Source organism: Poeciliopsis prolifica, unplaced genomic scaffold (genome assembly GCF_027474105.1).
Source record: "Poeciliopsis prolifica strain line A6 unplaced genomic scaffold, Auburn_PproV2 SCAFFOLD053, whole genome shotgun sequence".
Lineage (NCBI taxonomy): Eukaryota > Metazoa > Chordata > Actinopteri > Cyprinodontiformes > Poeciliidae > Poeciliopsis > Poeciliopsis prolifica.
Window position 1 is genome coordinate 2,976,524 of NW_026562428.1, and position 27,219 is coordinate 3,003,742.

Here is a 27,219-nt window from a genome sequence, read left to right on the forward strand (position 1 = left end):
GTAGAAAAAAGCAGCTTGGGAAGTTGTTTTGCGGGCCTCTGTGACTTTGTTGTGACGTAGCAGTCTGCACCTCGTAGCAGCGTTCTATAAATAGCCTCTGCTGGCTGATTCCCCCTCATCTGGATCAGAGCAGGAGCCCGGCCAGCCGCTCCCCTTGCATCAGCCTCCACTGTCTGGTCTCAAATGTATGTGCGAGTTCTCAGCCAATTAGAGTTTAAATTATGGGCTCCGCTCTGTGAGCTGTAGAGGACGGTGATGAAAAATAAAAAGGCCTATTACAGGAAATGGGAGTCAAACGCAGCAGTGGGCCGTCAGGTGAAGACCCTGATGTCTGAAAGGAGCAGAGAGTCCCTTCTCCCACCTGTTCAGGTGCTGCTGCAGCAGGTCCAGCCGTTGCTCCACCTCTCCGTAGGTGAGGTCCGTGTCGCTGTCGTCCTCCCCGGCCGCGTCTCGATTTTGAGCCGATTCCTCAGCCGTCGCGCCGGGATGAGGCTGCACCCAGTCCTCTGCCTGGAGCTCTGGGAGGAGACGGGAGGTTAGTGGTGGGGCGTCGGACATATTGACATTTTAGCGTAGAAAAGAAAGTGGGACATGGCTTTTCAAACTAAAAAGAAAAAGTCTTGAGCTTCTATGAAACAAATCTGATAAGTGTGTCATTCCTGTCGTTAGGAGGGCAATTTTGAGAACCTCAGCAGTTGAAATGTTTTCACCCTCTCCAGAGCCTGCTGTGTTCAGCTCTGCATCCATTTGCAGATGAACTAGAGATCAGTTAAACCATTAAGTGATTTTGAACATCAAAGTGAACGTGACTCTCTACCTTCACATTTTAGGTTTTTACTTCAGAATTCCCTGCTGAAGGAGGCAGCATGATACTGCCACTGCCATGCTTCAGGAAGGGGATGCATGCCACACACTTTGGACAAAAAAGTGTTGATCTATCTCATCGAAGGTCATGAAGAGAAAGCAGTACGGTAATGTGACAAACTGCATGAAAGTTGAATAAGTATCGAGACTTTGCATAAATAGTCCTGATTTCTCTCTGAATCTCTCTGCTGCACCAGAGAACGCACGCAGCCAGTCAGGCTCTCGGCAGGAGATTTCTTCTGCCTCCTTTCAGAAATGAATGGCCTGACATTAAATTGACATTCCCTCCCTGGGCTGTAATCAATATCACTGCTCTCTACGTTGGCAGTAATCCTCTTTCAGCTGTAACAGCTGAATTATGGGATATTACTATCAAATCAACGCGCCGACACCGTTTCCTCACGTCGCAGCTTTCTGTGGGGCGACTGAAGTTCTGCCCAGATCTCCTGTTACAAATCAATCCAACATTACAGATGTTATTTTGTTCTTTCTGTTCTGTGCAGCAAGGAGTTAATGTTCATTTTAACACTAATCATTATCTAGAGTCATCATATTAGTAAAGTGTGGCACTAAGTTTTGCTTCTTCCTAGTAAATTGTACAAAGATAAAGAATTTCAGATTTCGTACAAGTTTAATTTGTATGAATATTAACCATTTTAATTGAGTTCATTGAATTTATTTGAAAACTATATATCTGCAAAATAAGCAAGATTTTCAATTCAAATAAATTTTTGCAGCTAAATTAAAAATAAATGTAAAAAATTAAACAAGTAACTGTTTATGTCCAGTGTTTCTGGAAGAGGTTACGCAAACATTAGCTTTGCTCCATCAGGTTTAGTTTTGAGACGCTGTTTTAGAAATGAACAGCTTTGCTTATAGACTAACTGCTTTGAGTACAATTTAGTCTGAACCTGAATCCAACCAGATATTTTTTAAGCAAAGACATTTTACTGAATGAAGAACAGAATCACCTTTATATTCCTGGTTCTGTGTGTTTCCTTCAGCCTGTGCCTCAGGAGCCCTGCTCAGACCGAGACCCAAGTTGTGGTCCCTAACAACCGGGTAACCAAGCACACCAGAACATAAGGGCCTCTGCTCCTCTTCCTCTTCCCTGCCTTCCTCCTCGTCCTCATCCTTGTCTTCCTCCCCCTCCTCGGTGGACTCTCTCCTGTCCTCAGCGAAGACGCCGCGGCCCTTCTTGGCGTCGCAGTGCGGGCCCGCCGGCTCCTTTTTGTGCGAGTCTGTAGGGAGGAATGGTAATCAGGCAACAGGAAGTTCTACGCACATACTTCCTCTGGGATGACAACAGACAGACTGGCTTTACGTTGGGGGTTGTACTGAGGACAAACAGGTAGAACCTTTTAGGTTTTCATCAACTAAATGTCCTTAGAACTCAGGCAATCATACGTCACACTTTGTCACTCTGTCTTTTTTTTGACGACATACTCTAGTATGTCGTTTTTTTCACATTTTTAAAAACATACAGGATTTGTTGTAAAAATTGGGAATTATCTGTGTTATAACTTATCCCAAGAAGAGTCTATTATTTTTTTCTACAACACAGGATTTTTAAATATAAAAAAAATAATAATAATAAAAAATAAATAAATACATAAATAAATTATAAAAAAAAAAATAAATTATAAAATAAATAAATTAAAAAAACAAATAAATATTAAAAAAAGAGGTGAAAACCTGTTAAGGCATGGTTTTAAAGTTTAACATGGAAGACTGACGTTGTGATACTTGTAGGAGTTTGAGCGGATCAATGGGTATGTGCTCGGTTGGCGCACTGCGTAAAGACAGGGGTTGCGGTTCCGATGGGTCTGAGTTCAAGACCCGCAGGCAGAACTCTTCAAAGCACACTCTGCATTCAGAGAGACTGCTTGAATTTTAAAGTTCAAGTTGGAAATCCGACTGAGGTTCCACTGTTATCCTCTTTATTTCACTTCCATAGGACCAGAGATAAACTGTAATCCGACAACTTCTGTATCAACACTCAGCTTCCGTTGGAGAAAACCAAATGCAGACTGTGACACGACCACCTCCTCTTTCCAACTCTTTGAGTGAAACCTCCCTGACATGTGCCAATTAACACACATTGTCAGAGATTGTGCTCCCAGGCTTACACTCTGCACACAGACCATCCACCTGCAGGTCTTGAACTCAGACCCATCGGAACCAGAACCCATGTCTTTATGCAGTGAGCCAACCGAGCACCTACCCATCAATCTGCCCGAACTCCTACAAGTACCTCAAAGTCAGTCTTCCATGTTAAACTTTAAAAGCCTCAAAAAGGAAATGCATTTTAAAATATAGACACAACAAAACTTATTATTTAACATACATATTGGGATACTGGTTTTTTTCTTTTAGTCTTTGCAGTTATTATCATCATTCAGGTTTACCTGTGGAGGATTTTCTCTTGTAAGAAACCCGTCTGTGGCTCTTCACGTCAGCCATGTCAGAGTCACTGGGGTAGGTCGTCTGCACAGCAGGGAACATAAACAGGTTTTGCCCAGCAAAAACACTCAGAGAGAATGTTGGAGAACAACTATAGACGACAAGTCCTCTCAATTATCTGTTACTTCCCATTTAAAACTTTGTATTAATAATGTATTTTCATAAGAAACAGTCAAAAATAATCAGATGAATTAATTCATACCTAAACACTTCGATAATTCCTCATTTCTAAATCTAAACTAAAATCAGCTGCAATCACAGCTCCAGATTATTCCAACAACCTTAACACTAAAATCAAGTCAATTTAAAAGTAACTAGCTTTTTTTAATAGGCATAAAAGCACACCACACTTTTCAGAATCCCAATGAAATACATAAAAGTTTTGCCGTGACAAAATGTTTAAAGGTTTAACTTGTCTGAGTATCTTTCGAACAGGTTGTGGCCGTTGGCCCTTTTGGTTTGTAAAGTGAGTAACAGGAGCTGCTGCCGGTCTCGTTAGGTCACCGTCTCCGTCCTGTTTTCACCCTAATCTCAGCGTGTTTCTCATGTGTCTGATCTCCTCTGCCCTCTTTAAATAAATAACTGAAGACAACTACGACCTGCGTTCCGGCGCTCTCTAGTTAAGATAAAACGACACAGTGATGCAGACTAACAACTCTTCCATGCTAACTGGACACATGCTCCATCTTTCTCCGCCTTCCAGTAAAGCAGCAGCGAAAAGGCAAATGTTCAACTCAGCGAAAACGTTTCGGAATAAATCGACTGAATTAAGTAAAGAGGGGCTAAGCAGAATTAATCAAGAAAAGCTTTCATTCCAGTCAGTGGTCTTTTAAAGTAAAGCAGAATCAGTGTTTTTTTCTTGAAAGGCCTCAAATCCCTTTGAATCGCTTTGATCGGTCTCTGGTTTCACCTTCATGCTTGTTACCTTTGCGTTTTCATCCCGAAGATCAAAGGTCAGCTCCAGGTTGGTGAAGAAGTGGTCGGCGAACTCCGGGTACATGTCGAGCACCTCCAGGATCTCCTCCCTCTGGATCGTGTGCAGGTCGCAGTAGCTGAGTGCGCGGACATCGGCGCACGACTTCCCCGGCTTGGCGAACAGGTGGATCATCTCGCCGAAGATGTCGTTTTTACCTGAAGAGCACGTAGGAGGACGACAGACGTGTTACTCAAAGATAAGAAAACACAAGTCGGGACTCACTTATTCATCGGAGGAGTGATGTGGTTCACGTTTTTCACAGAAACAGCCGTATCTGTAACCGATGGTAGAGGTGCAGAAACCTCTGTAAATTAAAAAAATACATTCCGCTGACTCGTTTGAAAGATTAAAATATCTTTTTAAAATCACATTTCTGTTTTATTGTATTTTTTTATTGTAGTGTTCTATTTTTAAATGTGTTTTCATTAGTTGTTAGCAGCTAAGAGAAAGAAAGATGTTAAGACTTTAACTTTATTGATCCCAAACGAAAAATATTAAACATTGCTGTTAAAAAGTTACAAATGAGGTTTTTGAATCCAGTGGTTATTAAAGCAGATCCATTCAACGCCAGTAAATAGTGAGAACTTAATACAAACATTGATGAGAATCAGACTTTATTCAGGACATTGATCTGTGTTTGCTATTTTGCTAACATGGTGAAAGTAACTCCAGTTTTAGTATCTGAAAAGCTTTTTTCAGTGCTTGCTTGGGAACCGAATTAGAAAACCAGTTTCATTACAGCTTCAAACTGGGACTACGTTGAGAAGAGAGAAAACTCGTAAAGTGGAAAACACCTGCTGCTTTTGTGGGATGAGAGGAAAGGAGAGCAAATGAAAAGTGCTCTAATTATATCTGGAAGATGTCGATAGCAATTTATGCTGCGGCTGCAGCGGCGGTCATGCTTGGCATCCCAACACAGACACAATCACACAGAAAAATATCTCTCCAGCCCTTTTCTGTCATTTTACTTTCATCATCATTTCTTCTTCTTTTTACTTTCTATTTTTATCTGTTTCTATCTGCAGCCTGGCTTTCTCTTTTTTTTTTTCCATTAGCAAACGCTGAATTTCTTGTTACTTTCATTCCATTAAGTGTCCGCCTCCACTCTTTTCTGTTCACTTGACGTTGGGAAACTTTACACAAAACAGCAGCGAACCCAGTCGTATCGCAGGGCAACGTAGCCATCTGTACTTAGTGCTAAAAAGAGGGGAGTTCAAAGCTAAGCAGCCTGCACTGATGGGACCGCCAATTTGTGCTTCTTTTGATGTCACAGTGACTCATTAACAAGGCTTATTAAAAACCATGTGCATTTCTACTTTAATTTTTGAATTATGAGTCTGTCTGTGTGGGTGACGCCACTATAACCAATGATTTAGTTGCAGCAAACACACTTTATAACTAATGCAGAGTCATTACGATGGGAAGAAGCGGATTTGATTTCTAGGTGCACAACTTTACTGTTCTTTGGAATTGTGTATTTATTTCCAATTATACACCAAACATACACAATACTCAGAACAAACTGAGCAATTGATTTATTTAAGATATGAAATGCTATTGGTGTTTTTTCAAGTTATGAAAAATATTAGTTTCTAGTTACTTCTTCAAGAAAGCAATCCAGTTACTTTACTGATTAATTATTTTCAAGAATATTTTTTCTGTTTGAAATAGACATAAAAAAACAATGGAGGAAAAAAATTTGTTGACTTTTAAAACAGAAAATTTCCAAAAGTCAAACGTTTTCCACTTGTGAAATTCTGAAAATCCCGTGCTTTTTTTCAGAAAATTCAGATTTTCGGGAGGACCTTCACCGTTCATTTATTTTCTGCCTAGAAAGGCACTGATACTCATACATCACCGATTGTTCGTCATTAAAAAGTGCTGCTGGGGCTTAAAGATAAAGCAACAACTCACCTAGAATGGCCACCACAATGTCATCTTTCAGGATCTCGATGGAGCCGCGCGACACAAAGTAGAGCGCCGTGAGCACGTCTCCACTGTGGACCAGCGTGTCTCCTGGAGGCGCGTGGGTGGTCTTAAACCTCATGGCCAGGGCGCGGAGGCAGCCCTTGGTGGCCCCACGAAACGCCTTGCACCCCTGGAGGAGGCTCTTGTTCAGGTGGAGGCAAATATCTGCCTGCAGGCACTCTGGGAAACCCTTCAGCACCTGGGAAGGAGTTAAAGGTCAAAGAACGTGTGAATCTCTGCGGAAGTGTTTTCAAACTACGACTTTCTGGTGTGATTCAGGTTGATGTTTGCGTGTCAATTTGAAAGGTTTTTCCAGAGAAATTTGCTACAGTTGCCACGTGTGTTCTTCCCTTCTTCTCAAAACCTAAACCGCACGGTTAAAAAAAAAAATCAAATAAAAAAACAAAAACATAAGCCCCTTCACAGAGCTTTTAGAGAACTTTAGAGCAGACAAGACAGAACATTCATAGATTCATCTAAATGACAGAAGAAATTAGGAGCACAGACTGAATAATGTTCTCTATTTGAAGGTTAAATCTTAACGTGAACTAACATTTGAACTTTTCCATGTTTTATCAAATTACAAACACAAACATCATGTGTTTGATAATGGATTTTATGCGACAAAAAAACAAGGTAATGAATAAATGTGAACTTGTTTCTTTTTGTTTATTTTTCATCGACTTTTCAAACTTCTGAAAAATCTCTGGGATTAAGACCAAAATCAGAGGCAAAATTTTCACATTTTTTTCAGAAAGTTTCTGATATTAATCTCAAAATTCCTGTCTGTTTGGGTGAAAAATTACTCAAAAAAAAATCTACAATGGCACTAATTTGCTGCCATAGGATACAGGACAATCTTGCCAATTATTTCTAAAAACATATTATTTTAGTCTGTGGTCACAAAAAGCTGGTAGACGTAATTCTACAAAGTACTTACTTTGTGTTGGTGTAGCACAAAAAATCCAAACAATAAATTTGTGTCTGCAATGTAATAAAATTAGAAAAGGTTCAAAGAGTATCAGTAAAATCACAAATCATCTTTAAGACTCTTAGGAGGTTAGCCTGTAAATACAGAAGTTTTAGTTTAAATAACGTAACAGTTTTTTTTGCTTTTGCTTTTTTACATTAACTACTGAAAGTCAGTAACTTACAGCACACTTACCATTTAAAGACAAAACTACAGAACACAAAACAACTGATATTCCTCGGACAGCTTGAGCTGACTGTAAATAAGCACCATGTGATCAGACACTGGAAGGCAAAGCAAAAGAAACTTCTTGGGGACACGTAAGTGACAGTTCAAATGAGTAAACACAATTCTTCTCTCTGTTGTTTTCACATGTAAAATTCGATGTGCCGGTAAGACGAGCAAATGAAAGGTTTTTTCTGGCTCTGACAAACTTTTTGTTGCTCCTTAACAAAAACAAAAAAATATGGATATAAGGAAAAAAAATTGCTTTGGATTTGAAAAAGAAAGACTGAACAACATTTGGCAAACGCAGGTGCCACCACCACAGAGTCTACGGCCAAGTGTCCCACAGTGGGAGGGAAACCTGGCAGTGGAAGGCGAGGCAGTGCCCACTCTTCCAGGCGTGACTCACTCCGTCTCTGATATCCAATGAATATCATGGGGTTGTGTTTGGATACACAGACTTCATGCAGAAAGCACCTCCTTCAGGCCACATGCAAGCCTATCAGTGATAGACTCTTTAGTTGACCTATTAAGGACAATTTTGTTTGGCTTTTTTGTTTGTTTTTTAACAAAGACATGCATTAAGTAGATGCTCTAAACAGTGAATTTACAGTGTCAGATGTGTTTCGACTATTTCCTACCCAGAACTTCTCTCTCTCAAAACTACTAAAAACCTGCAGCTCTAATCATCTGAAAAGATAGATCACCTTTTCAGTAACACCAATAATTAAATGTAGCTAACAGAAAAGGACAACTAGTTATAACACTAATAACAATTTAAGGCTGTTTCACAAAAGCTCTGCAACGGTGGCTGCAACCTATAGCATGTGTAAAATCACTGATAACTTTGTAGAAAATAGATTTCCAATATATTGATATGATATCGGCATAAATCGTATATACTCTTATTACTTATTTTAGAAAAGGCAACGGATGAGGACAACAGACCCTTTTTATTGTTAATTAATGGACTGCATGGAGGATACAGTCGAAAGACACCTTAGGTTAGGTGACTGAAGTGACAAAAATAATGGCTTTTAGTAAAATGCACATCTGGGACAACAATGAACAATACAGCAAATTAAACATTAAAAAAATGTTTAAAAAAAAATACTCAAAGCATTGCACTACAACTGTGATACACAAAAGATCTACTACTGAAGGACAGAGAAAAACATGAGGTGAGTTAGCACATGTACCTCCTGCTCTTACCAGAGTGGCGGGGTCAATCCATTTGACATGGCAGACATGGAAAAAACAAACTTGTATAAGTACCATGAGCATCATCGTGATAAGTAAAGCTGAGTTACTTCCTGCAAACAAAGTTTTGTTGCAACTGCGGCTATGACTGAACATTGAGTGGAATAACAAATGAAAACATTATACTATGCCAATGACATAGCAAGGGAGCGTCACTGATTCGGTAAGAGGACAGGAATGGCAACTTAATGTCCCAGTTGACAATCAGCAAAAACTGGGTTCAAAACATCCAACTCACAAATGAAACTGGAGGAGAGAGAGAAGGAACAATGGGAAGCAAAAACAAACTCTTCGTACTTCTCTTTGCACTAAACGTAAGAAACCAAAACACTCCAACTCCTACCATATTCATGTCGATGCCATTGGTGTATGTCCACGCGTGTTGGAAATACTCCTCCAGCCTCTGTCTGAGCGGGTTGGGGATCTGATGGAAGCGGATAAATTCTTTGACTCGTAGCATTTGGAGGTGATACCGGGCCGTGCCAGAGTACAACCTCTGGATGATGGCGGACACGTTCCCAAAGATGCTGGCGTACATTAGAGCTGCCAAACGAACCCAAAGTGCAGTGATAAATACCGGTAGGTGCATACACTGAGGGTTGAATACGTAAGTGAATAGAAGGAACTTTAGGGAGAAGCATGGTAACTTACATCCAATGAGCATGACACAGATGGAAAAGATCTTCTCAGAGTTGGTATTGGGGGAGACGTTCCCAAAGCCCACACTGGTCAGACTGCTGAAGGTGAAGTAAAGAGCTGTGACGTACTTATCTTTGATGGAAGGGCCTGAGCTGGGATCACTGTAGTTATATTTCTTTCCTTAAGGGGAATAAAAATGACAACATCGAGGATTTTTTGGTCGATCGTGCATTTTAACTGTGTGGTGAAGGTTGCATTACCAGAAAGTACCTATTGACACGCCGAGATTGTCCAGCCAGCCGATCTTATGCTCCAGGTAAGGCTTTTCCACGTTGCCAATTGCATACCAGATGCAGGCCAACCAGTGGGCGATCAGGGCAAATATACACATGAGCAGCATGAGAACAGCGGCGCCGTACTCTGAGTAGCGGTCCAGCTTACGAGCAACTCGCACCAGGCGCAGCAAACGGGCCGTCTTTAGCAGGCCGATCAGAGTGGTGGTCTAGAAAAAACAAAAGAGACTCAGACATGGAAAAATGATCAAAAAGTTGATGTTTTCCCTTTTATTCACCTTTATGCACTTTAGTTTGCTGCGCAGCTAAAAGAATTTTTTGCTGATGCTGCATTTTTAAACTTTTGGTTATTTATTATGATGATGTGCATCCATAGTGTTTAAGGTGATCTACAACCAGAAGCAGCTGATTAACATTGCAAAAGCTGAAATAATATCACAGCTGTAGCCACGAATCCCAGATGAGTTGAGAGAGAAAAAGGAAGCAGACAGAAATTGAAATAGGAGAGGGGAAAAAAATAAAAGGAGGTGGAGCAGCATGAACCAAAGAACAACTCTTCATGAAATCAAGAAAATTATGGACAACCCTGAGTGTCTTTAGTTCATGTATACCTGATGTTTACATTTTATAAACCGTCATGGTCTTTAAATAGTCCAGAATGTAAAAAAAAAGGTACATCTGAAAATAGAATACAAGAAAATAGTTCAATATTTTTTGGCACTCACTTCATAAAGTCGAACTCATCATATAGAGCCTTCACACAGAGAAATATTCCGTTCCATTATTTCTTATCATTTTTATGATTATTGCTTAAAGATAATAAAAACTCTCAATTTTAGTGTCTGAGAAAATGTGATTATTACATAAGTTCATCAAAAAATGGATATATTACTCAGAAATGTCAAGTTTCTGCTCATTTCTACTCACTCAATACTTGGTTGGACCTCCTTTTGCATGAAACTTATTCATAAATGTTATATAATGGCCATAGGGGAAGACTGCTGACTTGGCAGACGTGCATAATCTTTCAAATGTTAAGACAGGCCTGAAATATTTCACTCTATGTGTAACGGATCTATACAAGTTTCACTTTTTTGAAATTAGTGACAAAAAACTATTGAACTTTTTCAGAATATAATTTACCTCTGACTTGATATTTGCCAGGCTTTCTGTTCTGCAGAACATGTTGGGTCACATTGCATCTACTTTGGATCTATTATGTGACAAAGTTAAAGGAATGTGTGCATTTTGCAGAGTGGGAGGAGAAACATTGCTTGCTTGTCGCATTTCTGTTTGTGGATCTCATGCTTCAGAGTATCTGAGCCTGGTTAAAAGTGGAGAAGGTTGGGAGGGCAGACACTACAGTTATGACACTCGTCCCAATCCATTAGTGTCACGCAGTTGCAAACACAAAAAGAAAGAAAGCTAATTGTTCCTACCACTCCTTATCACGCCTGACAATTACACTAATATCCTGAGGGAAATCAGTAATCCGCCGTCTCCGGCAGTAGCAGGGCTTCTTCTCATCTCTGCTTGTTTAATTACACCTCATGTGCATGCAAGAGTAAATATGACAGATTATTGCAAAAGATTATCAGTGGACGGTTGAATTGCTGGTTGGTTATGAGCAGTGGAGTGATTTTTTTGATGGGTCCGTTACAGAACCCGCATCCGACCAGTCTCGCCCTGAAATCCCCTCCGTCGTCCACTGCATTGCGTTCCGCCAGCAGAATCTGCCCTTGGTGCTGACAACTCACTGAGCAGTGAATGAGTCATATAGAAACAGATGAGGCTTAAATTATCTAGTGCACATTATCTGTGAGCATGCACCGCCTTAGGTGTAGCGCAGCTGACGGAGTGACCTGGACAGAAGACACAACGCGCATCCGATCCATGCAGAGCGCTGGCAGAGTGTGATAACTGCAAAGCATGTAGGGTTTAAGACCAAATCCTATTAGAATAGGAGAAAATGGAGTAGAAATATTTGAAAACCAACTTATATTGACAGCTTGTTTGTCAACATTGACTGAAGCTTGTGGTTTCTGTCTGCCAGCGTTAAAATGACTGGCGTGAATCGAAATGAGTCGAGCGTTCAAGTGGCAGCATCTTGCAAAATGACATCAGTTAAGTAACCAGATCGCCTCCCTGACATCCGGTTTCACTTTGATATTGTAACTTTTAAAATGCTGCTTCCTGTACCACCCTGAATGGAAATTAGAGTTGTGTAACGCTCTTAATGACCGAGCGTCATCTTATCTCGGAGACATCATAAAACCATCGGACCCCGACGGAGCATATCGCTCTCTGGGTGCTGGCATAATTTTGTTTCCTCGCCATTTCTAAAGGTGGAGAGGAAGCAACCTGATCTGCCAATAAAATATATAAAAACTACTTTGATCCACAGTTGGATATGATGATGCTTCGCATAAAGCCCAATCATGTTCTACTTAGAGGCTTCCTGTCTCGTTCACATGTGACTTGCCAAAAACACTTACAGTAAAGAGGTTGTGATGTTAAAGAAGTCTGACGTTTTCACAGATGAATGATTAGCTTTAGTTTTTCAGACACCGTCTATGCAAATGAATCTGTTTCCATTGAAAACATGGCAATGGATCAGGAGGTGGAATTGATAGGGAAATAAGGGACTGATGCAGGTTATTTATCGCCACAACATTTCTTTTCTAATCTGCCAGCCTGCAATGCTAAAAGCCTTTTTTAAACCATCAAAGGGTCGCCATCAAACAAATGATCCTGTCATAGCTGAGCAACGAAACCAAAAACACACCAGTCACATGTCACGTGTTGTTTCCAGGCAACAGAAGGTGCATAAAATGTCTAAATATATTTCAAGCTGCTGTATAAAAAGCTGAAAAGCAACATCTTCATGGTTGTGCTATTTTTAGCTCCTGCTAGTGATTGGAGGAGCTAAAAATACATCCCGTCTTGTCATTCTCTACATTTTGACAGCGTGCTCAGAACACAACGGGAACACACATTCTGTCACTCCACTCGTCATCCAGCAGCATCGTGCCAGTTGTCGGGTTTTTTCCCAACACCTTTCACTCACTCCGGCCCCCGAGCTATGGACTCCCGCCAAGGATCGCATAGCTAATTGCAAATTATGACCGAGAATCAAATGGTTGACATTTTGTTCTCCAAGCAGCAATCGCAATGTGCTCTGTGCTTGAGGGTGAGCCAAAACACATGCAGTGGAATCTGGCATTTTAATTAAATGACTTGAAAATATGAGCCAGAGATTGCAAAACATACTCTTATCAAAGCAGTTTAAAGCTGGAGCTTTTTTTTTTCCCTCAAAGATAACACTGTGGGATTCTTTATGTGGTTAAAAAATAATGGCTAATTAGCAACACTGAACATCACATCAGTTAAAACTAAATCTAAGTCTTAAATCTACTTTGATCACTTTTTGTCGGGCAACTTCCACGGGCCTAGTCAAAACATCGTGTCCTGGGCGGGGCTTCGGCTGTCAAAACAGAGAACTTCCTCTCGTATGGATTCTGTTTTTCTGCTTTGAGTAACTTAGGATTTTATCACAACTTTCAATATTAATTGTTTGTGGCGTAAAAATTTGTCTTCTTATTGTTATTTTTTTAAAAGACAGTAATATAAAAACATTAATGACATAATCTGCAAAGACATAGCTAAGGCTAAAATGAATAATTAGAGTATCTCGTGTTCTTGTCTAAAAATATATATAAAATCAGTTAAATATGTCAATCAAGCTTATTTTTTTTATTCTGTTTTTCATTTCTGTTACTGACCTTTTGCCATCGCAGCTTAAATTTTACACTTGTGGGACCAATAGAGGATTATCTTATCTCTGACTGTTATTAATATTCTGCTGTTAATAAATATTAATTGCTCTCTGACAGTCAGATCATTTGCTAACTCGTCCCCCTCAGACGTTCCTGACAGACAGTTTCTCTACTGCAGAGTTGCCAGCAGAAGACAGAGACCTTTGAACTGATTTCTTTCAGGCTCTGCTGTCTGACTTGAAAAATATCAGAGGGAAGCAGATTTGACAGCTGAGTGTCAGATTGATTTAGGAGGCTAACTGCTTAAGATTACAGCTCAGAGCCGTCGATGTTACAACAAACGGCTCATGAACCAGGATACATGATGGAGACGTAAAGACGTTTGGTCGTCAGTTTAAGCTGGAGGTTAAATACCTTTTGATTAATCGATCGATAAATTAGTTTACATCTGTTAATGTGGGTTGTGCCATTGTTAATAGACACGTCAACTCAGTAAAGGTCTTAAGAGACTGTGGTTGGGAAAAATTTAGTGAAAACCTCCCCAAGACAAAATCAGCGTAATCTCACCTCATCCGATCCCGAGCCAAAGATCAGCAGGTCGAACGGGATGGCCGCCACCATGTCTATGAGGAACCAGCCTTTAAAGTAATGGATGGCGATCTTGGCCGGATGGCTCACCACTTCCTCGTTGGCGTTGACATAAGTGGTTCTGAAGTTTATTAGAATGTCCACGATGAACATAATGTCCACTATGAGGTCGACCACGTTCAGCGGAGAACAGGAGTAGCCGCACACCCGTCGCTTCTGCTCCTCCAGGTCGTTGAGGAGAAAGGCGGCAGAGTAGGGGGTGAAAATGGCGGTGTAGATGACCAGCAGCAGGATGAGCCAGTCCCACACTGCTTTGAAGGGGCTGTAATGGAGGATGGTCCATTTGTCTATGCGTGGCGTCTGGAGCTTATACTCAGGCAGCACATCTGCACCCAGAGACAGAACCTGAGGAGAATCAATCACTTTTCAATTTGCTGCAATGATTTCATATTAGAGTAAATCGTTTGCACCAGAGTTTCCATAAATATAACAATAAATAAAAATGGCTAACAAGTAACTGCAAGAGTTTGGACAGAAAAATTAAAGGTTAAGACATTTCTTTATGAGGAATCTCGCAGTGCAGTATAAATGCTTATATAAATCCTCTGTTAAGCAAAAGATTAAATATTTCTTTGAGTGCAGCTGAAAACGTAAACTTAGAATCAACCAGGCGCCTTCTTAAGGCACTGATTTCCTTCAGAAGTGTCAAAGGGAGGCGAGTATAAAGTTGTTACATTTTTCCTCCAGAATGTTGAAAATCCCTTCCACTTCACAATGCATACTATTGCAATAACAGGCATTCAGGTGACAAAATGTGAGAAAGTTCAAGGAGTATCAATATGGTAGCAGGGATCTGTGTCTGGACAGTAATTATCAGACAATAAGATCATCTTTGTAATTGTAATATTTACCCCAGCAGCTTCTAACGTCAACATGGTCAATTTCACTTGACATTCTCATTTTGTTTGAGGTAATAATTTGCTCAAGTAGGGGAAACGGCTATTCATCTAAATTTCCCGAGTAATCCTCAGGTATTGACTCCTTCAGTAATAAGTATGGAAGTCCAACAAAGAATCACAGAGAGAGGATTGGGACACATGAAGACCAGAAGGACAGAGACACAGTTACTGTGAGTGATAAAGCTGGGAATTGAAACTGAATATATTTGGCATTCATCATTTTTGGATGTTTCCTTATCTTATTCCTGGCCACCTTCGTAATCTCAGTGATTATAAAGGCAGAACGGTCGATGGAGAGGAGGGATGATGTATGGCACCAAGGCGGCTGACGTGTTATTAACTGAAATGGCCATTAGAAAGTTCTCCATCCTGAGTGCTGGACAGGGTCAAAAGCTATTACCCTCTGTATGAAATAACCTTTGAAATCAATCAGAAACCAAAGGACAGACAAAGTGAATGTGCTCTATTATTCATCAAACTTCCACTTTATTAAAGGTTGGAGTGTAAAATGCCCATTTTGATTGTGGTCCATCTCAATGTTTAGCTGCAGCAAAGTCTAAGCTCAGTGAAAAACAAAGGACAGTTTTACAAATCCTTCATGCTATGAAAAATAATTTGCTCTGTCCACAAGTACTAAAATCACTTAAATAATCCAAGATGTAGTCAACATTGCATGTAGGACCAATTATAGTAGCAAAAACATTTTTATGTTTTCAATTTTTATTTGTAATGTTGCACCACTAATCTGCTTTTCGACAACTGACTCAAGAATCTAGAATTACTGACTCCACAACCGCAAAGACTTGTTGCTGAAAAACCACCTGAAATCCTGAATCCTCCACCACCAACAAAGTCTTTTGGTTGACAATCTTTGCTTAGTTTTCCTCAAGCATGATGCTACACATTCTCACCAAACATCTCTAGTTTGATCCCAAATTTTAAAGGGTTGCTTCAAATGTCAGATTCAATTTTGCAAATCTAAATCAACCTTTTATTATTTTTATCTTTAAAAAAAAAAAAAAGCAGTGCTTTTAGAGAACCTGATCTCGTTTTTTTTTTTTTTTTTTTTTTGAAATCAGAAACTAACACTTAGCACGATAATAGTCTGGAAGGAAGCTCTTGAGGGTGATTTTGAAGTTTGTCTGTATGTAATATTCTTCAAATTCAGTATATATGGAGACATTATCTCTGCCTGGTGGAGTCAGTCAGTTGGCAGAATTTCAGCTCTAGATTAGGGTGTTGTAGCCAATCTGTGTTTAAATAAAAGATACCACCTTAATTATTTATTGTACCTACTTTAGCTATGTTCAAACTCTTGTGGGATAATCGAGAGCTTCTGTTTCCACTTGCTTTAAAAAAATGCAAATGAACAACAGATTTTCCCCCCTTCTTTGGGTCTATTTGGGCTCTTCTGTCAGAAAGAATGTCTGATTTTTAGGATTTGAATCTTTCATCCTGTGGCTTCTGTCATTGATGTTTCCGTTTCAGATAAAGCCAAGGGATTGAAACTTGGAGAGCAGTAGGCATCTGAGGGGCATGTGGGCATAAAACACACAAACTTCCGCGTTCAAAATGTGGGGAAGCATCATGGGGTGATGCAAGGGCGATTTCTTTCTTTGCTGACCAGCTTCTTGGGTAAACCCTCCATCTGCCTGTGATAATCAACAAGGCGGCCGAGGCCAGCAGCGAGCATGTCTGTTCAAAACCTTGATCGTAGCTTCAGATGAACGCAGGAGTCCGGAGTTGGTTTCAAGACATCTGCTGTCTCTTTGTGTTCTTCACAGCACGGGTTCTAGAGAACTGACTACACACTTAAACTCAAAATGATGGAGACACAGCAACGTTTCGCTGATGCCAAGTCTCCTTATGCAGAAACTGCGCCTGATAAAGACGTTAACACCCCCTTGAACTTCTCCAAATTCTAATCTATTGAGATTTCACATGATAGCCCAACACGAATTATAATCCATAATTTGATGCATGGTTTTCTATCATTTTCCAAATGAATTCATTTGAATTCAACCCTATATACTGTAACAACCTGAAAAAATATTATAATTTGGAAAATATGATAATTGAAGTAATATAATGGATAATTAAAATCAATATAATGGAATGCAAATACATGTCATATTTTAAATTTGTTTATATTTTGTTTAAAGTTTGACATAAAATCAATTGTAATCAATTCTCGAGCAGTACGATTCACTGGGTTGCCCTCTCGTTGCCTCTAGATGTTGTCGACAGCAGAGATGGGATTTGGTTTTGGAGGAAGCTCCGACCCCTTCAGACTGCCCGTCTACTTGGTGTTTGGTCTCAACCTGCCAGGAACCGAGGTGATGACCTCCGTACCCGACTGTAACTTTAGAAATCTGCTTGAAGCTACCGATGCTGTCTGGCAGCTGTAAGAGTATCCCCGCTTGTTCACTGCAAGTGAAAGACACCTCTGCGGTTTTTACATATTAGCCCCCTTAAGTTTCAATTAAGTATCCTCAGTCTCAAAGCGGACAGATGAGACTGTGGATTCAATCTGCCCACATCAGATTACCCACTGTAGTCTGGTTTGTTTCCTTCAGTGTACTCCGGCTTCTTCCATGTATCTATTGCTTACGGTAAACTGTATATGGACTCCTCATGGCTTTTATTCCAACAATGACTTTCATTTTGTCCTCTAAATGGCCAAACTTGCCATGGGAAATTAAAGGACAAATATGCATAAAAAAAAAAAAATCAAAGTCACACTTTTGATGAGGGAATAATATTATAACATGATGTAAAGTAAAAAGAAGTGAGTTTTACATAAATACTGATTTTTTTATGTAAAAAAAAAAATCTGTTACTGCTGACTGAGCTCAAATTTGAATAAAGAGGAACGCTATCCCTGTTTAAAAAACGTAGAAAATCTATAACCCTACCTGTGTAACTTTGTCTGTGACGTTATGCGTGCGGTCTTTGACTTTTGGGGCAATGATGGTCTTCTCAGAAGAAGGAGGGGAGGGACACTTCTTTTCATTGTTGGCTTCAGAGAAGTTGAGGGTGATGAGGGGGATCTTGTTAATGGTGCTGTACCTGTTGAGGTTGGAGTCGGAGGTGGAGCCCAGCAGGCTGGACTTGATGTGGCTGAATGGCCCTGAAAGACAAAGCGACGGGGTGAGGATCGCGCCGATCCACAGCGACCCAGGTTTTTGTCAGGATTGTGAACTGTGGACAATCAGAAAACAGCCAGGGTGGGTCGTTTGTGTCGTGACACAGGGAGTGAGAATGGAGAAGTCCTCGCTGTTGGAGTATGTGGAACCACAGCACAACACTGGTATTACAGACAGACACCGAAATACAAACTCTACACCCTCTGATTGACCCATCTCAAATTAACAGGCTGCTTAAAGCTCCTCATTAAATGGTAATGTAAACTGTCAGGACAAAAATCAAAGAATGCAACCCAACACTGAAAACAAGTCATTGTCTGATGGAGCTTGAACATACATTTGCAGTGAGAAGTTTACACAGACTCGTCATGGGCATAAAGGTTTTCATGGTTTATGGTTTTTATTGATTTATTTGAACAGATTCTGTTCAGATTGACTTCCTGTGTCACTTCTTGTTGCACCACACAAAGTCTGACACGAATCGACAAAAACTGGACAAGTCTCTGTCCTGCAGCAGCATGAATAAACATCCAACAATAGAAAACATTCAAATTGCTTCCTAAACCTGCCTTCATTTTAAACACCTCACTGACATTGAACTTAGACAACTTTGAGAGTCTTGTTCTTCCCTCAGCATTAACGTTCACCCTGAAGAGTGTTGTTGTTAGCCCCTTTGGGTGCAGAGGATTTTTTGGGCTTCAGACGGACGAGTGAAGCTAAAAATCACCCTGTTCTGGTCCATAAAATGATTTGTCTGTGATACTTTTGGTGAAAGATCTGAATATAGAAGTTAATAGAAATTTGAAAACCTTCATTGAATGATTTCGGTGAAGATGTATGTAAATCCACCGATTCAAACTTACACACTTAATGTTGTTTTTAAAATTCATTAAAATTAAATGCTGAGAAAAGCAACAAAAACAGTCCAAATAAATCATTAAAGGCCAAACTTAATATGACCAACCATGCCAAAGTTGAGATTATGTAAACTTCCATTATGTAATGCTTCCTTATCCAAGCGTGTTATACTTTCCAGGATTTTACAGCGTTTAAAAAAAGAACTGCCGAGCAGACATGAACTTCCTGGCCTCCTATGAAAGCATACAGCTCTTCAAGAATGTGACACCATCATACAGACACGCACACCGACATGTGGCCCAATGAGAATGATCGAAAGTGAAAAAACAGACTTGCTGATTCAGTTGTGTGAGCCAGCAAAGGAAGGCTGCTCTGCTTTGCTTCCCTTTCCACCAAGAACGTTACAGTGATTGAGAGTCAAGGACAGGGAAACAGACAGCTGAGGGTGAGAGATTGCATGCGCAGCTTCAATGCATGCCACAGTCAGGGTACATCACAGCAGTCATAAAGAATAACTTAAAAGATAAAGCCGAAGCCATACCCCCAGCCATCCAGGAGCGCGATACTAGCAGACCAGGGGAGAGAAGAAATTGGGGGTAGAGGGGAAAGTGGGATTATGGACGCTGATAGGACTGTAGGGTCATGGGTGTAAACAACATCAACATTGTGCTATTATCAGACAATCACCTTGGTTGATTCTGTGATAACGAGATTAGAGACCTGATGCTGCCAGGTACACTTCTACAACGTAATATTCAATGTAAATAAAGAATCAGGCATTTTTTCGACATTTTGCCACACTACAACCACACGTTTTGAACTTTAATGTGACGGTAGCCATAACTATAAAGTGCAAGTAAGATGCATGGTTTTCATGTCCCAATTCAACTTTTTCACTTCAACTGCGATACAGAGACGTTGCAGCTTTGAATACCAGCCGGTACTGATATCATGCATACTTTTGCTACTTATTTGGAATGTTAGAAAAGATTTGATCAAGTTATACAAGACTGATTTATTATTTACCAACAGGCCTGCATCAGAGATATAAAAGCGCTGCTGGATAGAAATGTGGAGTTGGACTCTGGAGTGGAGTACTTATTATTTTATGTTTGAGATGTTAGATGCAGGCTGATATATTTCAATACTGTTGGCCAGTCATGGAGAAAAACATTTTATATGTTGCAAACAAATTGATAACGTGAATAAGGTTTTGTTTCCAGTAGGACAACCAGATGAAACAAATAATCTGGGCTTTTAAAGGATAAATCTGAATTTACTCAAACATAAATCCAACTGCTGCCCACAGACTCTTCAAATTTGATTGCCCTTTCACAATGGGCCAAAAAATGTGTCTCGATGTCCGAAGCTGAAATCAAGTGATTGCATATGCATGCCACACTTTTCAGTTTGTTATAAGCATTTGAAATCATGTATAAATTTGCTTCCACTTCAGTTATGCACTACTTTGTGCTTGTCTCTCATGTACAAATACTCAGCAGATGCATTAAAGTTTGTGGTTATAATGTGACACAATGTCGAACCTCTGAAAGTGTGTATGGATAAACTGCCATATGCAGCAAATAAGTAGCATATCCTATAGAATCCAGAGTAAGAAGTGTGTTTGTAAAGTTTTTTTAATAACCGTGTAATGTGGGGGTGTGTGTGTATCGACTTTAAATGGAAACACAACCAGGTTTCTACTCATTTAGATGTGGCAGCATAGATTCAAAGGGTGCACAGAAAAACAAAACAAAACAGAGGTTAAAGACAGTGGGAGGTTTCACTGCGGAAAGCTTCATTGATTTCCTTCAATAGACAACAAGCAGGAGAGAAATACAAAGTGTTGCTTCATGCATGCGCGTGCACGGGTCAGTGTGCGTTCTCTTTACTGAGCCCTCGCCGAGCGACTGGCGAGGGTCAGGCCGGTCGTGTACACTCACACTACGTCAATTAGGGCTGTGCTAGTCATTCGAGAACTTACAAACACACTGTCAGTCATCCACAAAGGCATTCAACAGAAATCCTCTGTGGAGAAATTCATGCAAAGAAGCAGGCTTTGCGCGTTATACATGTCTTGTCCAACAGGCGTGCCAAAAGAAGCATAAGTCCAGGATGCAGCAAGCTGCTGTTGGTTACCTTTGATATTGCGACCATTGTCTGTGAGGAGGAAAAAGACAGGGGAACTGCAGGTGAGTGAAGAAACAGGAATAAACGTGGCACCAGACCTGAAATCACGCCCTATGGAGAGTTCATTAGAGTGAAGCGCACATGTTAGTGTGTCAGCCATTGCCGGAGACTACGATGGAAATTAATGGGTGATTAAGTGTACACTGATTTGGCTGAATCTGCACTTTAACTATCAGCTTAAGAGGAAAAAGGACCATGACAGGAATCTAAAGATGATCGGTGACCCACAGTATGTTTGGTTTTACATTTTTGCAGGTGAAATAAGCAATACATATTTAATAAATATCTTCATATTTGTATATAAAATTAAGTTCAATCTTTGTTAAATTATCTTTCATTTAAAGCACACAGAGTTTCTACTTCTTCCCCCTTCAGGCAGTCTCCACAGTGGATTACATCATTCAATACATCGCTGAACCTTCCTTTCTTTTAATAAAACCTATCTTTTAATAAAATATAAACCATCTGTCCTCTTCAGCCAAACCTATTCAAGAGTTTTCAACAGCACAACATAGTAGCACATCCAATTATAATACCATCTTGTAAAGCTTTACTCCAACTCTTGAAGCTATAATTTATTTAATGACCCGTAACACTTTATCCACTTCATGCTGCCTGCACCTTCTTCTTGATCCGTCTTGTGCGCTGCCTCTTGCTATGAAAGTTTGACCCTCTGCACTTAACTCATCCATGCTTCATGCCTCTTGCACTTGAAGCTACATTGTGTTTCCCTCTCATTCACAAATCATTTCTTTATTTTCTCCCTTAGAACAGATGAAAGGTTTTTTTTTATTCAACCAGTTGCAGATTAATTTGAATGTATTCAAGTTGGTATTATCACAAAGAAACCATCTCCCCTTTACTCTTGTGAATATTCTTACTCGCTAACTTACGGCAGCAGCTAATTTGATTGTGACAGGCATACAAATTCAGCTCCTACTGAGATTTAAAAATCTGTATCTACCAATTAATTAATAGTGGATTTAGTTGGGTCAAACTTACCTTCACTGGCATGCCTGTCCCTGAATGGAGTTTTGTACTTGGAACCTTCAATGTCATGTACAGAAGAGGCTCTGCGAATACTGCACACGGTCTCTCTAGAGGCAGTCGGAGTGAGGCCTGGGATTGACGGCGCTGCAGTAAGCGTGTCCTCTTGGCTCTGGTGTTGGGTCTGGGCAACGGCCTGGCCTTGGTACATCCGATCCCAGGGGCCCTTAGGGGATGAGTGGTCTAAGGGGCCTGATACTGGGGTTGAACAATGGCTGGGGCCGATGAGAGCGCGGGTGTCATTGGCATAGGATGGACTGCAGCTCTCGCGAGTGGTGGGGAGTTGGTAGTCGCGCGTCACCACCGAGCCGTCGCTGTGTCGAGGAGAGTCCACCATGACCGCGTCTGGGTCCTCTTGGGGAAGGGACTGCTTGCTGATGCCCAAGAGCGGTAAGGCTGGGAAACGGAAACGGAAGAACCTCCCTCTACCTGATGGGAGAAAAAGTAGAAGAACAGCACTGATAAGATCCTTTGTGTTCTGGCAATCTCTCGCTAAAAAATGCTAGAACGTCTCCAGGCTCCTGCATGTAGAGCAGGAATGTTTTCACTTGCATTCCCGCTCTAAAACACTTGAGTCAACAGGCTAAGATCCATGTTTCTCAATTCTGGACCCCAGAGACTACTGCCCTGTTTATTTTAGATGTGTCTCTGTTCTAGAACCCTGTATGCCATCAAGTGCTGCAGAAGCCTGTTAATCACCCACTAATTCAAGACACTTAAAGTTCAATCTTCAGAGGGGAAACATCTAAAACATGCAGGGCTGCGATCCCTGAGGATTGGAACTGAGAAACACTGACTTAGATCACATATGTTCATGTGTTGAAACGGCCTAGTCAAAGTTCAGACCTAAATACAACCGAGAATCTTTTTCAAAACTTGAAATAAATGTGCAAAGACACTCTCCATCCTGTCTGACTGATCTTGACCTATTTTGAAAAGATGAATAGGCAAAGGTTTGAGTCTCAAGATGTGTAAAGCTAGCTGATAAATACTAAAACGGACCTGCAGGTGGGGTTACAACATTTTGACTGATTATACCATTTAGGTTGGTCTATCACATAAAACCCTAGTAAAATGTAGAAGTAAAAAAGTTTAAAATCAAGAGCACTACTTTACTGCTGAGGAAAAAAAACTGAATGGGATTAACATTGCTAGTTTTGACCTTGTACTGCTGTTTCCAGTGTGTTTGAAACAGAACTTGAATAAAGTTCCCAGATCTGATATTTTAGGTATTGGCTAATGGCACCAGAAAGCCTGGTACTGCTGCAATCTGAAAAGCTCGGATCAAAACAAACGTCTATTGTGCTTCAGGCTCAAGTTCAATCTTCAATTTCCCTTTAATTATTCATATGGGGGTGGGGGGAACATTTACTGAAATTGTATAATGCAGCGATGCACTGAGATGGGGATCCTTGAAAGGATTACGTTCAGTGTTTTAATGAGTGACTGATAGCCTCTGGAGAGTTAAAGCCCAATGATACAAAGTCATAGAGGATAAATGTAAGACGACTCTCCTCTCAGGAACAGTTGTGAAGCATAAGACTAACTTTAGGATAAATGCTGAGCTGCCTGTTCACTGACAAACAGTATTCACAAATCACACTGTTCTGCATTGTACATTATGCGCAGTCATGTTACGACAGTAACGCTTGTGGATTTAAACATACGGACAACAAATCGTGGCCTCCGTCTCGTGAATCATTTAGCCGCGTGAACATATGGCATACACATTGCATTTGTGTTTCAGCTACCAAACACAAGTCTTCTTGCCATGATGAAAGCAAACACCATTTGCATTCAAAGTGAGACATGCCTACAGGAAGTGTTCCATGTACAAATTATATATGAAGAGTAACTAAATGCAGCTAACCAACGTTGTGTGGCCTAATTCAACCTCGATTTAATTTATTCTAATAAACAGCAAGGGAGGGAACAATCTGCAGCCCTGCACAGTGAGGAGGTGTGACTTCTTACTGAGCAAATTAATTTAATTGATCTAATAATAACTCTGCTAATTCAGATCAGACCTGAGCATCCAACATCCTGACTTCGCTGCAGCATTACTGAAATTAAGTTCTGGGTTAGTTTTGTCTTATTTCAAGTGTACTGAGATATTTGCACGAGATACTCGACCAAAAATACAGTACATCAGAAGCAGTGTTTCAAATGGAGCATATAATTGTGCGAATTGGATTTGCACAGTTATTTGGAAAAAATAAATTCACTTAGAAGAAATGGCAATTTTTAAAAAGAAAAAAAAAAAATCATGTTTTTCGATACAAGAGTTTTGTGCTGAGATGAGGCGAATTACCGGCTGTGTCAAAATCACTCTTTTTCGCTAAACTGCAAAGGAAATACTTTTTTTCACATCACACAAATCGTGTGATCAACAACAGGATGTTACTATTGGTGGAAAAGATGAAGATGTGGTCATTTCCATGTCGCGTGAACAGATGTATTCCTGTGCAATTTTATATGCACTTTATTTCATGGAAACACTGCAACTGCAAAATTGTGGATAAGCAATAAATTCACTCCATAAACCATGCGTTTTTAGATGCACAATAATAAATAAAAGTCGATAAGAAAACAGCCAATTTGAACCTTATAGGAATAGCTGCCCTGAGTACACTTCCTGGGTTTTCGGCGTATCAAGTGCTTGACTTCCCTCCTCTGTCTTCTCATTCTTTTCCTGCTTCGCCAGGCAGCTTTACACAACCAGTGGACACACTGTGGCCCTTGTTGCTATGATACCAGAGAGTAATATTTGCATTGAATATTAATTGGGCCCTCAGTTTTGGAGAGAAATGTCCTTCTGTAACGCGAGCGTGATTCAGTCGACAGGGGAGCAGCCCAAAAAAGAAAGGAAAGCTGTTTAGAAAGAAGGCCAGAAAAATGCGAATGTCCTTTTGTTTCTGCCTCTGGTTCAGACATCAGACTTAACTACAGCAGTTGTGCAGTGAACGTGCTTAAATGATTTGCATGAAGCATTATTTTACCTAAAGGAGTGTTTACCTGAGCTCCCTGTCCTCCAATTATACAGATTATTCTGCTTTGCCCTGCTCTCATTTATCAGAGAGAAAATAAGGGTGTTATTGCACCGAGCCTGAAGTGATGGAAGTTAATTTTAACTCTTTTCCTTTCATTACACATTTCCCAAAGGCGGGAAATGCAAATGAGAATACAGGCGATACAATGCGATAAAGAGATCTGGGTTTGAAATGAGCATAAAATATCAAAAGCTGCTCATACATACAACTAGATAATGAAACGTTCTGTAAAAGTATTTCCTCTCAACTTTCTGACTATGAAATCAGCTTAAATGTTTTAAGTCTTAAGGCTTACCAAACACCTCTATTTACTAAATGCTACAACAGGCCACATTTTATAGAGCTTTTAAAATTTTCTTTCATTTCTAAAGTTTACATAATTTGGTAGAATTGCCTTTAATCTCTCTGTATTGGGTCGGATGGTTTAGGTTGTTGCTGAAATGCTGAAATTGGGGACCCAAGTTGGTACATTTTCAGCTGCTGTGGTTCTCTCTCTTCGTCTAACAAACCAAAACTTGTTCACACTCTCTCTCAAGATGTCCTTCAACATTTCCTTAAGTCATTTTCTTATAATGCCACAAAAAAAATTAAGATCTTTGTCACTTTGTCCCCTCCTTTGTCCTCAACAGTGTGATGGGAAGACATTCTCTCTATAGTTTCTTGCACAGATGAAAGTCTCTCTCTTCCACTTATCTTGACTGCAGCCTTGCCCCCAGCTCAGTCCGTGCCTTGACTTTTGCAACAGCTTTTTTATTCATTTGTAGAAGGAAGAAATTGACCGTCTTCAGTCAGCTCAAAAAAGCGCTGCAAGGCTTTTTACTGACACGCGAAATAGTCGGCACAGTTTTGATCTCTAAATCGGCTGCTGGTGTATTTAAAATTTTAGTATGTACTTTCAGAGCGCTGTGCGGTCGAGCCCCAGCATGCATCTCAGAACTTTTGGAGAACAACATCTCTTCCCGTGGTCTGAAGGTCCTTTGACCACAAAAGACTAGAGAGGATTCATCTTTTAGAGTGGAAACCCCCAGATTGAGCAGTTTTGTGCTTTTGACTAGTTTTATGCTGTATGACCTTCTCTGATGTGTTCTGTTTTTATGAGTTCTTTTGTGTTTTTAACATTTGTTCCTAAAACACTTTGTGGTTTTCTGACCTGTGGAAGGTGTTGTACAAATAAAATGTACTTACTAAGTGCATAATTATGTAGCTCTGAGGAAGTGGTCCCGGTTTGCCGCATTAAAATATAATGCGAGTCCAGGGGGTTGCGGGATGGATGCAAAAATCAATTAGTGCAGCTAATGCATCGCCCAAAATGAGATCATGAAGCGAATCTATAAAGCTGCAACACTTAAGAAAAATACCAGCCACAGAAGCTCTTTTGTTGAGGATAAGGATGGAGGTTTTAAAATTTTTCAACTTTTTTTTATTTGCCAATAAAAAAAATGTTGTTCAACCCCCTTTACTCTGTTACCTCCAGATAAAATCTGGTGCTAGAGTCTAATTTTGTGAGACGTGAAATTTCGGATTTTCATTTTCCAAACACCATATTTGTCAAAATATGTGCAGTTAAAGCTTAAAACATTTAACTCTAAGAGTAATGAACCTATATGAGCTTTACTTTTTGAAAGGAGAGACAATAAATAAGAATTTTTTCCACAATATTACAATTTTTTGAGACACATTCCCAAAGTCAAATCCGGACATTTAGATATACTATTTACCAGACTGTGAACAACAACAACAACAACAATAAATCCTCTTCATTATACTGTAAACTCAACACACTGCCTGTTCTTCACATCACCCCTCATTAGGCAGAGCAGCTTGTTAAGAGCTTTGTCCAATTACAGTCATCCTGAGGTGACCGCTGCTCCTCCTTACTGCTGTTTTCTGTATCAAAGATGGAAAGTGCAAAAAGAGACAGACTTTTACAGGATCAGGAGGAGGAGG

The 27,219-nt window shown here is 40.2% G+C and overlaps 1 protein-coding gene and 1 long non-coding RNA gene across 6 annotated transcripts in view; one reads left to right on the forward strand and one right to left on the reverse strand.

The window, feature by feature from the left end:
- Window positions 1-27,219, reverse strand: part of kcnh7 (potassium channel, voltage gated eag related subfamily H, member 7) — a 47,704-nt gene that overhangs the window by 3,594 nt on the left and 16,891 nt on the right. The window contains exons 4-16 of one of the 4 annotated variants that reach the window (XM_055058995.1): window positions 22,178-22,651; window positions 21,125-21,145; window positions 19,527-19,550; window positions 17,897-18,111; window positions 14,002-14,427; window positions 9,636-9,867; window positions 9,378-9,545; window positions 9,070-9,269; window positions 6,218-6,461; window positions 4,253-4,458; window positions 3,273-3,351; window positions 1,836-2,105; window positions 362-518 (exon numbers count right to left, since the gene is read on the reverse strand). In XM_055058995.1, coding sequence (XP_054914970.1) covers window positions 362-518; window positions 1,836-2,105; window positions 3,273-3,351; window positions 4,253-4,458; window positions 6,218-6,461; window positions 9,070-9,269; window positions 9,378-9,545; window positions 9,636-9,867; window positions 14,002-14,427; window positions 17,897-18,111; window positions 19,527-19,550; window positions 21,125-21,145; window positions 22,178-22,651 — 2,716 coding nt within the window. Of the gene's footprint in view, window positions 1-361; window positions 519-1,835; window positions 2,106-3,272; window positions 3,352-4,252; window positions 4,459-6,217; window positions 6,471-9,069; window positions 9,270-9,377; window positions 9,546-9,635; window positions 9,868-14,001; window positions 14,428-17,896; window positions 18,112-19,526; window positions 19,551-21,124; window positions 21,146-22,177; window positions 22,652-27,219 lie in introns of all 4 variants that reach the window. The other 3 variants (XM_055058994.1, XM_055058996.1, XM_055058997.1) reach the window with 3 other exon arrangements.
- On the forward strand, window positions 408-4,673 carry LOC129378633 (uncharacterized). Of its 2 annotated transcripts, XR_008608066.1 has the most exons (5): window positions 408-535; window positions 831-971; window positions 1,869-1,926; window positions 2,043-2,215; window positions 4,274-4,673. It is a non-coding gene; the product is annotated as an uncharacterized LOC129378633 (long non-coding RNA). The 2 variants fall into 2 exon arrangements; XR_008608065.1 differs by having other exon boundaries at window positions 408-971.